The sequence below is a fragment of the Galeopterus variegatus genome, unplaced genomic scaffold, assembly GCF_000696425.1.
Source record: "Galeopterus variegatus unplaced genomic scaffold, G_variegatus-3.0.2 Scaffold2368, whole genome shotgun sequence".
In the NCBI taxonomy this organism is placed as follows: Eukaryota; Metazoa; Chordata; class Mammalia; order Dermoptera; family Cynocephalidae; genus Galeopterus; species Galeopterus variegatus.
In genome coordinates, this window is record NW_007728479.1 from 73,778 (window position 1) to 86,406 (window position 12,629).

Consider the following 12,629-nt stretch of genomic DNA (forward strand, 5'->3'; position numbering starts at 1 on the left):
AAGCTGGGAATATAACCCATGTTTTGGTGGACTCCAGTGTATAGGACTTAAATCACAAAAGTAGGGCTAATGGGATGAAGTATTTTTAGGGCAGACTCTTACCTAACTTAAAGGTAGATGATCTTCACTCCTCACTTGTGATCTCTTGTCTCTCCCCACCCACTGATTTTCATTCACTCCCTTATATATTATTTATAATTCTTATCATGTCTTATTCTTTGTTCATTTAATTCACTCATAGCCACCATCTTTTCCTCTATCCTCATCAGTTCTTTTCCTAATCGTTTTGGAGTAAACAGGAACACTTTTTCCCTATCACTGTAGTTTATTACATTGAGGTAAATTTATTCAACCATTTATTGTTCTTGAATAGTGAGGAACTGTTTTTCTGCCAGTCAACGTTTCTTTTCTATAGGTGTTCTACTTCACAGAAGCAAACCTTCTGCCAATAAGTAAAACTCTAAAAGTGAACACAGCTTCAAACAGAGAAACGGTGCATATCTCATACTGTTTTTCTAGAGTGTGTAAACAACTCTGCTAAATTATTGAAAACTTTTTTTCTGTTTTAGAAAAATGAACATTAGGGTAGGGACAATTGACTAAACAAAGTCAGAGAGAAGACTTGATTTCCAGAAGGGTTCATGTATATCATTCTGAGGCCTATTAGCTATGTCAGCTATTTGTGGGGAAACAAAGTGCAAGGAAGGTGAAGATGTAAGAAATTTTCTACTGGCAGGGCCTCAGCTGTTTCATCATTCTTTTTAAACTCGTTTTTATGAAATATTGAAATTATAAGAAATAAAATTATTATGTCTGGCCAGTTAGCTCAGTTGGTTAGAGCATAGTGTTATAATACCAAGGTCAAGGGTTTGGATCCCCATACTGGCCAGCTGCCAAATTTTTTTTTAAATTAAAAATAAATAAACAAAAAATTATATGCATTCACCTCTGAGACTTTTGTCATAAATAAATGGAGATAATTTCAATGGAAATTAATTGAATGTAATGAAGACTTTTCTAATCAGAAGCAGTGTTCCATTTAAACTGCTGTTTTTTATTTCCTGAGTGTTTACAATTTGTAGTTATCATTTAACATTTGGCCATTATCTTTTCAAGTTTTATTTCTGCCTCATCTGTCTTGCTCTCCTTCTGGGACTACACTTAGGTGTATTATAGATCATGTAACATTGTCCCACAGACTCTTACATTTTTTTTTTCTAATTAGTCTTCTCTCTCTGCTTCAGTTGAAATGGTTTTTATTGACCTTTAATCAAGTTCACTGATCCTTTCTTCTCATCTATTCAGTCTACTATTAAATCTGTTTAATGAGATTTTAGTTTCAGATATTATGCTTTGTAATTCTAGAATGCCCACTTGGTTATTTTTATACATTCTATTTCTCTGTTGAAATTCTCCGTCTTTTTGTCCTATACATTTTCCTCCATTTTGTTTAATATACTTATAACAGATAATATTCTTACTTGTATTTTAATATTGGATTATCTGCAGGTCTGCTTCTATTAGCTGGTTTTCTCCTTGATTATAAGTCACAATCTCCTGCTTCTTTGTGTAGCTAAAATTTTTAATTGTATGCCAGACATTGCATAAAAAAATAATACAGAAACTGAAGCTGATGTTTCCCCTGCAGAGGAAGCATGCTGTTTTCTTGTTAGGCTGTTGGATTAGCGGTTTATCACCTCGTTTAATCAGTAATTGAGCTAGGCCGGGGAAGGTTGCAGCTTTATATAGATTTAATTCATCTTGGGTTTCAAGTTTCTTGATGGGAAGAACTGTCCTAGTTCTATCACTGGCTTTTCCCTCCAATAATATGCTCTCCCTCGGAGGATGTGATTTGGGGTGATTTCATTATGTCTTTCCACCTCAGCCTCCTGCACTCAGCAAAAGTCCCATAGGGAAAAACCAGATATACAGTGAGGGCTCTTCCAGATTCCTATCTATCATGTCAGTTGTATTTGGCAGCAAAAATCTCCTTGGATTTCTTTTTTCCCAAGAAGAGTACCTTTATCTATGGCAAGCTCAATCCTAAGCCCATGTTCAGATGTGGCAGATGCCCGTAAGAAGAAAAACAGCCACTGGTATCCACTCACATAGGAAAGGCTCTTCTCTTTCTGAAGTTTAAATCCTCTAGATCTTTCTATATCCACAGCTCTCTGATGACTTTAAAAAAATGTGATATTTGTTTTTAATCCTCTGTAATTATTTGTTTTTTCCTAGTTGTTAACATGGAAATGATAGTCTACCTTTACCTTCTATAAAAACTGGAAGCAGAAATCCTTTACCATATAACTTTCTGATTAATGTATAGATATTTTCTTCATAAAAGAGACTCTAAGTTTTAGCAAAAGCTATGTGGCATTTCTTGAAATTTCTTGATTATTCAGCTTTTAACTTCCCTTAAATAATACATATGCTTGGGCCGGCCCGGTGGTGCCCTGGAGAGTGCGCCGCTTGGGAGTGCGGCGGCGCTCCCGCCGAGGGTTCGGATCCCATGTGGAGACCGGTTCCTGCTCACTGGCTGAGCGCGGTGCAGGCGCAACACCGAGGGTTGCGATCCTGTTACTGGTCAGTAAAAAAGACAAAAAGGAAAAAAAAAATAAAAAAAAAATAATACATATGCTAGATAATCATTCTGTTTGTACAAAATTGAACTTGTTACAGCCAGGTGATCATTTAAATTTTATCTACTTGGTAAATGCAGGTATATCTGTTGCTGATCGAGAGGCCAGTCTGGAATTAATTAAATTGGACATATCCCGTACATTTCCATCTCTCTACATCTTTCAGAAGGTGAGGGTTTCTAACCAGCTTGTAACTACTTTTTTTTTTTTTTAAGAAAAAATATTTTAATGTCCAAGGGAACAAATTCTTTAAGTGTCCAGCTATTATGTACTTTTATATTATTTTATTTTATTGTATTAAAATACTTTTTTTTGGTGGCTGGTCAGTAAGGGGATCCAAACCCTTGACTTTGGTGTTACAAAGCTGTGCTCTAACCAGCTGAGCTAACTGGCCAGCCCTCTAATGTATTTTTAAAAAGGCAAAACTATAAAAATTGGGAGCCTTTATATAAATAGTGTAAAGCTAGTAGGAAAATTTTACAGGGATTTCTGTTATTTTATTTAATTGACTAAAATACATTGCAGTTAACAAAATGTGTGATACCTTGCATATGTAGTAGGTACTTGATGAATTTTTGTTATGGTGAATTTCTTTGTTTTAGTTTTTATTCTATAAAATATTCAAATTCTTAATATTTCTGTCTAGGGCTGGCCAGTTACCTCAGTTGGTTAAAGTGTGATGTTAGAACACCAAGGTCAAGGGTTTGGATCCCTGTACTGGCCAGCCACCAAAAAATCCCCATATATATGTGTGTGTGTGTGTATATATATATATATATGTATGTATATTTTGTCTAGTAAATTGTTAAAATATAAAAGTACTCTGTCCCAAAACTTAAATCTTTTCAGAATTACTATTGAAATAGGAAAAAACTTATTTTTTTTGTACAGAGGCTGTTATGAAGTTGCTTATACTTTATGAGAAATGACTGCATTTTATCCATATTTTATATTTGGATCAAGCCTTTGTACGTGGAATTCTGCTATCTTTAGGTTGATAAAAATAAAATGAGATAAAATTTTTATCATTATCAGCACCGCACTCTCCCGAGTGAGCCACGGGCCGGCCCACAAAATTTTTATCATTAATATGGCTTAAGTTAATGTAGCCTGATGGTTTTCTTTTGCTGAAACTGTATAATATTAAGTGAAAGTTTGTATCCATCGTACTCTTATTGTACCAAATCTAGAAGTCTTTAAAATGTTTTGCAAACTACATAGTAGCTTGTATCCATCAAGTGAATTTATTTGGCTTTTGTTATTGTTCAGGATTATATCTTTTTTATTAATAATTTAGAAAACATCTTGGCAGAGAGCATTTAGAATATTTTTGACAATTATTAAATATACTAAAACTAGTCATTTAGGAAATGCTGCAGTTTACTAACATGTTATATGACAGTTAACTCAGAGAAAGCTATTTGTACAGTTTCAAATTTCAATTTTTTCTCCTAAGGGTGGCCCATATCACGATGTCTTACATAGTATTTTAGGAGCGTACACATGTTACAGACCAGATGTTGGTTATGTAAGTATTTGTTTCAGTGTTTTTCGAATATAAACATTTTATCTATTCTCTTATCAAAATATCTTATGTTGTATTAGCTCCCAAATGTCTGCATCTTTTTATTTGTTTCTTTTGAGTGGGGGTTGGTTATCACCTTACCCAGAGAGGAATCTTTCCATCTCTTGCCGGGAGCTTATGAAACTGGCTGCCAGCTTTCTAGGAGAACTGCTGGGTATTTCACCATGCAATTTGTACACTTCTATTTAATGCTTCTGCTATCAGTGTGGTATCTTCTCCTCCTCTCCCTACCCTCTCTTCCCTGATTCTGCCTCTAGAGAATAGACGTCTTACGTTCTGCCAGGTTAAGGGAAGGATAGGTATCTGTATATTCAGGATAGGCAAAGAGATTTGCTCCTTTTATAGACTTCCAATCAATCCTATTTTTAGTCCTACCTCTCAGTTTCAGAGATAGCTGATAACTTCAGTTCCTGAGTCTTTCCAAGGTTTTGTGGCTGAATTGGCTTGCTGATTATTGGCTTCTTCCTTTGCAGATATTTTGACATTTTTCACTTATTTAAATTAAAAGTTGTAAAATGCTGTTGACATCTTTTATCTACTATTGATATCCTTTTCCATTTTCTTTGTCCTCATAGCTTAATACTTGTTTTTTTCTTTACTTTCATTTTAGTTGGATTTGGGAGGGAATAAGGAAAAATGCGAGTTTTCAATTGCCCTATTTAACTGGAAGTCATAAAACCTTCATCTTCTCACCTTTGTTTTAAAAGAGGAATTTGAGGGGCCGGCCCAGTGGCGCACTGGATAGTGCGCCGCTTGGGAAGCGCGGCAGCGCTCCCGTCCGAGGGTTTGGATCCCATGTACAGACCGGTTCCAGCTCACTGGCTGAGCGAGGCGCGGGAGCAACGCCGAGGCTTGCGATCCCGTCGCCGGTCCCCGGCCCAGTACGGGGGCAACACTGAGGGTTGCGATCCGTTGCCGGACATGGAAAAAAGATAAAAAGACAAAAAAAAATAAAAATAAAAAAAAATAAAAGAGGAATTTGAGAGACCTCACTATAGGGTGGCTGTCTGGTACAGCTTACTAAAAAATAAAAAAAATAAAAGAGGAATTTGAGAGACCTCACTATAGGGTGGCTGTCTGGTACAGCTTACTTTGTTCTGTTGCACGTTCATTTGTATGTTCATTCATTCATTCATTCATTCACTCAACAAATATTTATTGTGCACTTATTACTACATGCCAGGCATTGTTCTAGATACTTGAAATACCTCAGTGAACGAAAGAGTCTTCCTTTTCTGATGCTAACAGTTTAGAAGAAGGAAACAGACAATAAACAATGAATGAGTAAATCAGGTTATATTAAAAGGTTGTAAATGCTATCAAAAAAGTATGGCATGGTAACGGGGGGAAGTGCCAGATTTGGGGTGCAGCAGGTTGTAGCATTAAAAAGGGGGTCAGATAGTTCTTATGGAAAAAGTGAGATTTGAGTAGTCTTTAAACTCTCATTCATGTATTCTGTAAGAGAATTGTAAAAACACTATGTATTTCCTTTACGTGTTTGGTATTTAAATTTTTTCATTATAAGTTTAATTTAGGATTTAATTTTTAGCTCTGGTTAAAAATTGACATTTCATATCTCTTTAAAAAATGTCTCCAATGGAATTTAAATACTATGATGATTTTATATATGTCATCATCCATTTAAAGAAAAATATATTAACAAGCTCTTCATTAATATTTTACATTTTTGCTTTTTCTCTGAACTTGTATTTCTGTTTCATTTCTCTCACAGAATTTTATTCTAATGTAATATATTTTTTGCTGAAAAGTCTTTTAGTGATCAACTTATTGTATTTCTGCTATAAATATGTAAATGAATTAAAATTTTAAAATTAGTTTTATTTCTGATGCACATAATGTTCTAAATATTAAAATTTTTTCTTCTGATTTGTGTTGTTATAATTATTAGTACACAACAGATCAAAACAACAAATATATTTGAGAAATCGGATAAAATAATAAATGCAAAAAGAAAAAATTTTTTAAAAACTTATCTCATATAACTTCTTCAATTTTATTGAAAACAGAAGACTGTTTACCACTTGGCTTATAAAACATTTTTTACCAATCATTAGAAGCATTCACTTTCTCAATTTCTAGAAACTACCAAAAGCCTTTATTGTGATTAATCAAAACATCTATTAATTATACCTGCTACACTTTCACTTAAAGGAACCTTATATAATGTGATATACTCAGAAAAATTTGGGAAAATTAAAATGCTGTTACTGTTATTACAGCTATGATAATGATATTTTTTAGAATATTATTTTTATTATATTGTATCCTTTACACATTTTTTAAATCCTGAAGCTGCAGATTTATTAGTTTATTGAATTTGTGTAAAATGGCCACCATAAACTTACCTGGTAATGTTAAGGCTCATTGGGAAACCAGTCAGCCAAATTAGACTTACTTTATAAAGATGAGATAAGAATAGTATAGACTATATTTTATGATGTGATTTGACAAAATAGATTTTTAACTAAATGAGTACTGTGCTGAATTTATAAATAAGTCATGCAGAAGTTTTATCTGTGAATTTTATTCTTGAAAAAATTGGCTAATCTTGGTTCACATTCCAGTTATATTTAAAAAGAACCACAGGCAACAATCTATACTGCTTTTGCTATTCTCTTTATTTGTTCTCCTGAGATTCTCTCTCAAGGGCTATACGTTCTTTGAAAAAAAGGTGTAGTATAGAAGAGGTGAGGTCACTAAATGAAAATTGTCATTACTTATCCCTATTCTACCATATAATGGAATTCAGTCATATATATTCATATATATGACAGGAAGCCAGAAGCTTTCCTCAAGCAATATGTAGAATTATCCTTTTGATTCACATTTCATGCTTCAGAGCAATTCACAATAGTAAGTTTTGTAATGAGTGAGGACTGTGACTTTCACCTGCTACTGTGAATCAGTGACATTCTCAGGTAGATCATGTTTAGAAAATACTATAGATGTAAATTGAGGATCTGGGAATGAATTTCCTTAAAATTATCTTTGACAGTATTCTTTTCAGACAGTCTTTATGTATTGCCAAGCTATACTTATCCCAGTGTAAGAATACTACTATTTGGACAGTGTTAGTTTTCCACTTCAATGAAGTGGTTATAGCTTGCTTTTGGGTAGAGCAGTTCTGAGTGAGTCTTGAGTGTTACTTGTCTGTAGGTCCACTTATGGAAGCTTTCCTCTTTTAATCAAGGTGGTAGCTATTATTTTGCCTATTATTTTTAGCTATTATTTTGCTATTATTTTGATTGTATCTTCTGGCACTTAAAGTGAACTGGGCCTGCACTATGGTTGAACTCTAAGATGGGTGTATCATAAAAGTGGAAAAGAGAAGACAAAGTAAGTTTCCCATAAGCTTCCCAGTATCTTAGGAAGAGTCAAACTGTAGACCAGGAATCAGATATAAGAACTGAACCATAAGAATTTTGTAACTTTTCCCACATTAATTTTTTTGTTATAGTTACTCTCCATAGTTACTATCAATAAGACACCTAAGGGCTGGCCAGTAAAAGCTCAGTTGGTTAGAGTGTGGTATTATAACACCAAGGTCAAGGGTTCACTTTCCCATACAGGCAGCTAGCTGCCAGGAAAAAAAAAAAAGACCCCTAAAATAAGAAGAAAGATACGTGTATATGTCTGCAAAGAAAATAAATAATGGGAAGATGACTTCCTCCCATGTCCTAGCCAGACATCGAGGAAGGATAAAAATTTCAAATGACAAAAAGTAGGTGCGTTACGCAGGTGCTTCAAATTGTAAAGTTTTATTTCTTGTATACATAGGTGTGGTTTTTTTGTTGTGTTTTTGTTTGTTTCCACATTATTATTTTGAACAACTTCAAACTAATAGAAAAGTTGCAGTAGATTCTGATCCAGAATCCAATCAGGGTCATATGTGGTATTTAGTTGTTATATCTCTTTAGTTTTCTTTAATCTAGAACAGTTCCTCAGCTTTTTCTGTCTATCATGACAATGACACTTTTGAAGAGTTAAGCTTGGTTGTTTGCAGAAAGACCCTCAATTTGTATTTGATTATTTTTTCACGATTAGGTTCAGGTTAAACATTTTTGGCAAGAATACTACATAAATGATGTGCCTTTTCAGTGCATCACACCATAAGTTGGTAAATAATACAAAATATTCAGAAGAATTGGACTCTGAAGAAATTGTAGAAATAACTTTGGTTTTCTTATTTTCCTTTTGTGTATGCATAAGAGTGATATATAATTAATCTGAATGAACTTTAAATAGTTTTATGAATATACATAGCATAAAAATTGTAAGTGATAAAACATTGTCATTGCTTAATTGGCAGCATTTTTCTCTCTTTTAGTGGTATGTAAAATAATATTATTTATAATAAACAGCATCTTAAATTCAGTTTAGTTTTAATCCCTTCTATTTGCTTTCTGTTACACATGGTTAACACTTTGCCCCCTTGTATCCACTCAGCAAATATTGCAATACTAAGAATACAATTGTGAACAGAAATAGCCTGGTCTCTGTATGATTCCTATTGTTGCTGTAACAAGATACCACAAATTTAGTGGCTTTAAGCAACACAAATTTATTATCTAACAGTTCTTGAGGTCAGAAGTCTGAAATAGATGTCAGTGGGTTCCAACCAAGGTGTTGGCAGGGCTGTGTTTCTTCTGGAGAATCTAAGGGGGAATCTGATTCCTAGCCTTTTCTACCTTCTAGAGTCTGCCTACATACATTCTTTGGCTCATGGCCCCCTACCTCCATCATCAGAGCAGTCCGGTGTAGTATTCATATCTCTGTCGACTCTCCTGTTTCCCTTGCTAACTTAGAAGGACCTGGTAATGATTACATTCGGCCTATCCAGATAATCCAGGATAATCTTCTCATCTCAAAATCCTTATTCACATTTGCAAAGTCCCTTTTGTCATGTTTGTTAACATTTTCACAGGTTCCAGGTATTAAGACGTGGACATCTTTGGGGGTCAGTTATTCTGTTTACTACAGTGTCTGTTTTGGTGCAATTTATATTCTAGAAAATCAAGAAGAAATGTACATTAGCTACTGATAACTCACAAGCAAACATTTATAGAGCTTAGTGTTTTATTCAAAGCCTTAGACAATATAAATACATCCTACTTTTTTCAAATGTCTTCCTTTATTCTCGTTATAAATCCTGTGCTTCAATTGGGCTGGTCCTATTTTTTCCCATTTCTGTGTCTTTGCTCATGCTTTTTCTTCATTTAAGAACGGTTTTTCCCGTTTTCCTGGAATCCAGCTCACTATCTCAATATCCACAACCACTTATTTCTTAGAATTTCATCAGCACTTCTTACAGACATCCCTTATACTCCCTCATTTTCTACTCAGATGTGTTATAACAATGAAAACAATAACCTGATTTTCATTAAACTTTGTGATTCTGTACTCTATTTCAAAGGAATTCAGACTAAGAGGAAATGAAAACTAAATAGATAGTATACTTTTGTTAGGCTTTTGTAGTAAGTAAAATCTGATACTTTTTTTTTTTTCAAAAATTTTCCCCAGTACTTTTTAAACTACATCACATGAACAAGAAATGTAAAATTAGGGAGGTTTCATAATTATTAGGAGTTCTCTGTATTTGTCTTTGCTTGGAAGAAAAAAAGAAATCTTGGTTAATACTACTTTGTAATGTCACTTTGTAAATCTTCAGGAGTATGATAAAATAAACTGCTTAGAATTATTATTGTAAGTCCACGTTGATTAATTTCTTTTCCCATTGAAGGTCCAAGGGATGTCCTTCATTGCAGCAGTCCTCATTCTCAATTTGGAAGAGGCAGATGCCTTCATTGCATTTGCAAATCTCCTGAATAAGCCATGCCAATTGGCCTTTTTTCGTGTGGATCACAGCATGGTATGAGCCATCAAAATGTATCGTGTTTTCCTTCATATATGTTTCTGTAATTTGAGTGCCCTCTTAGAATGACAAACAGTAATTAAGAGACTAAGATAATCTGATCTAATATAAACTTTTCATTGAATTATAGTTTTATGAATCCTTGATGAAAAGACTCAGAAAGAAGTGCTCAATAAAGAAGATTTTCTGTTAATGTTTAAGGGTTTAATTCATCTATTTATAGAGTATATTCTTTGATAATTTTACTGATTTTTCTCTCTGTAGATGTTGAAATATTTTGCAACATTTGAAGTATTCTTTGAAGAAAATCTCTCCAAACTATTTCTTCATTTCAAGTCTTATTGTCTTACACCAGATATATACTTGATAGACTGGTAAGTATAACATACATAACATATAATAATGAAAAGGAAATAAAGTATAACTTTTCATATGTTTTAGGAACCTAGAGTAAATCTCATGCACAGTTCATACATATAAAGAAACAGGTAGAGAAACTCCCATATTGCTATGGAGAGGCATTTGATTAAGAGTATAGACTCTGGGTTAAAATCAGAATCTCTCGGTTTGTATTTTAGTTTCTTTTTTATAAAATGAGAATAATAATGTCTATATCTTGAGTTATAGTGAGGGTGTTTTACATGGATTATCTCATTCAATGGCTAGCACATACTAAGCTCTCAGAAAGTTGCTGTTCCTTTATTATTCTAACATAGAAGGGCTTATGATACTTATGATAGTGTTTTTTTCACAAGGACTTTGTTTCAAGGCTTTATCCAGTTTTCTGACAGAGGAATGATGCCATATTTAGGTGCTAAGTTCTTTTTAATCTTTCTAATTTAAGATTTTCTATTTTAACTTAGAGGGTTTGCCTGGCAAACAGTAGACAGTTGATTATGGAATGGTGGGTGAATTTTGCCAAAGAGATGGAGAGTTGGCCTTAAGATAGGTCTAGAGTACATAAAGAATATTTAAACTTTAAATCCTAATTATTCAAAACCAGTAGGTTTCAGGTAAATGCTATTAAACTTTAATATTAATATAGATACATACATACATACATACATACATACATACATACATACATACATACATACATACATACATACATACATACATACATACATACATACATACATACATACATACATACATACATACATACATACATACATACATACATACATACATACATACATACATACATACATACATACATACATACATACATACATACATACATACATACATACATACATACATACATACATACATACATACATACATACATACATACATACATACATACATACATACATACATACATACATACATACATACATACATACATACATACATACATACATACATACATACATACATACATACATACATACATACATACATACATACATACATACATGAATGCATTGACCAAATATGTCCTCCCAGTTGTTTGGGTTTTCTTTTATTTAGGCTATTAGAAAACCTCATTTTTTAATGTATTCTCTTCCATTCCCACTGGGAACATTAGAGTTCCTCTGGGAAGGATCGAAAAGGGTGGGGAGAAGAGGGGTTTTATATCATGGGACCCAGAATACCAAGATCAAATACTAATTCTGTGAAAGTGGGGGGAACCACAATTGTCAGTCTTGAGGAGTGTGAACGTGGGGTATATCAGGATCACAACTGATAACAGGGAACAGGATGGAACTAATAATGAGCGAGTACTGTGTACTAGAAACTGTGCCTAAGCACTCCAACTTTTAACATTGAGTTGGTATTCTCTGTACTAACAAGAGTATGCTTTTTGTTACGCAATTAAATATGTGTTTATAATTTAACAAGTAGAGATGGACTTTTGTTCTGTTGAGCTTATTGTATATAAATTCCAGAATCACTTTTGTAAGAGAAGAAGGAATAAGTGGCAGTGCTAAAGATGTTTTTTTTCTTTTTTGGTGGGAGAACCTTTAGTTCCCTTTCTCAAATTCCATTGGCACTGCCTCAGATAAACACACAAACAGCACAAAAAAATTGTGTACTTTCTTTGCCAAGGCAACTTCAAGACAAAGTCCTGCAGCACCTATTCTCCCCAATTCCCCAATCAGAATGCCTCCTGAAGCACCACTGAATAAAGAATTACATGGTCAGACATTGTAAGAGAGGATGGGAAAAACCATTTTAGTGATTTTGTTGGAAGGTATACATGCTTCAAAAGAAGTGGTAAATAAAGCTTGGTGGAGGGGAAAAAACAAAACAGTGGGTGTTTGTGGAAGGGGAAGAGAAAAGAAGTAAGCCTTCATGGGTTTGTATTAAGTTACGAAAGACTATATTTGTGTTCCTCATACAATAATAATAAGTAACTTTTATTAAGTATTTCTTATGGCCAATACCGTTCTAAGCACTCTACATTTATTGACTCCTTTAATTTTCAAAACAATCCTGAGAGGTAGCTAGTATTATATTTAGTTTACTAATGAGGAAATTGAGGTACAGCCAGGATAAATATTTT

General features: G+C 33.6%; 1 protein-coding gene across 1 annotated transcript in view; it reads left to right on the forward strand.

Annotated features, from left to right (window-relative positions):
- TBC1D12 (TBC1 domain family, member 12) overlaps positions 1 to 12,629 on the forward strand; it is a gene marked incomplete at its 5' end in the record, with an annotated part of 70,829 nt that overhangs the window by 54,890 nt on the left and 3,310 nt on the right. Inside the window, 4 exons of the mRNA XM_008581495.1 lie at positions 2,720 to 2,808; positions 4,096 to 4,167; positions 9,986 to 10,114; positions 10,382 to 10,491. Of these exons, the coding sequence (XP_008579717.1) occupies positions 2,720 to 2,808; positions 4,096 to 4,167; positions 9,986 to 10,114; positions 10,382 to 10,491 (400 nt within the window). The remainder of the gene's footprint in view (positions 1 to 2,719; positions 2,809 to 4,095; positions 4,168 to 9,985; positions 10,115 to 10,381; positions 10,492 to 12,629) is intronic.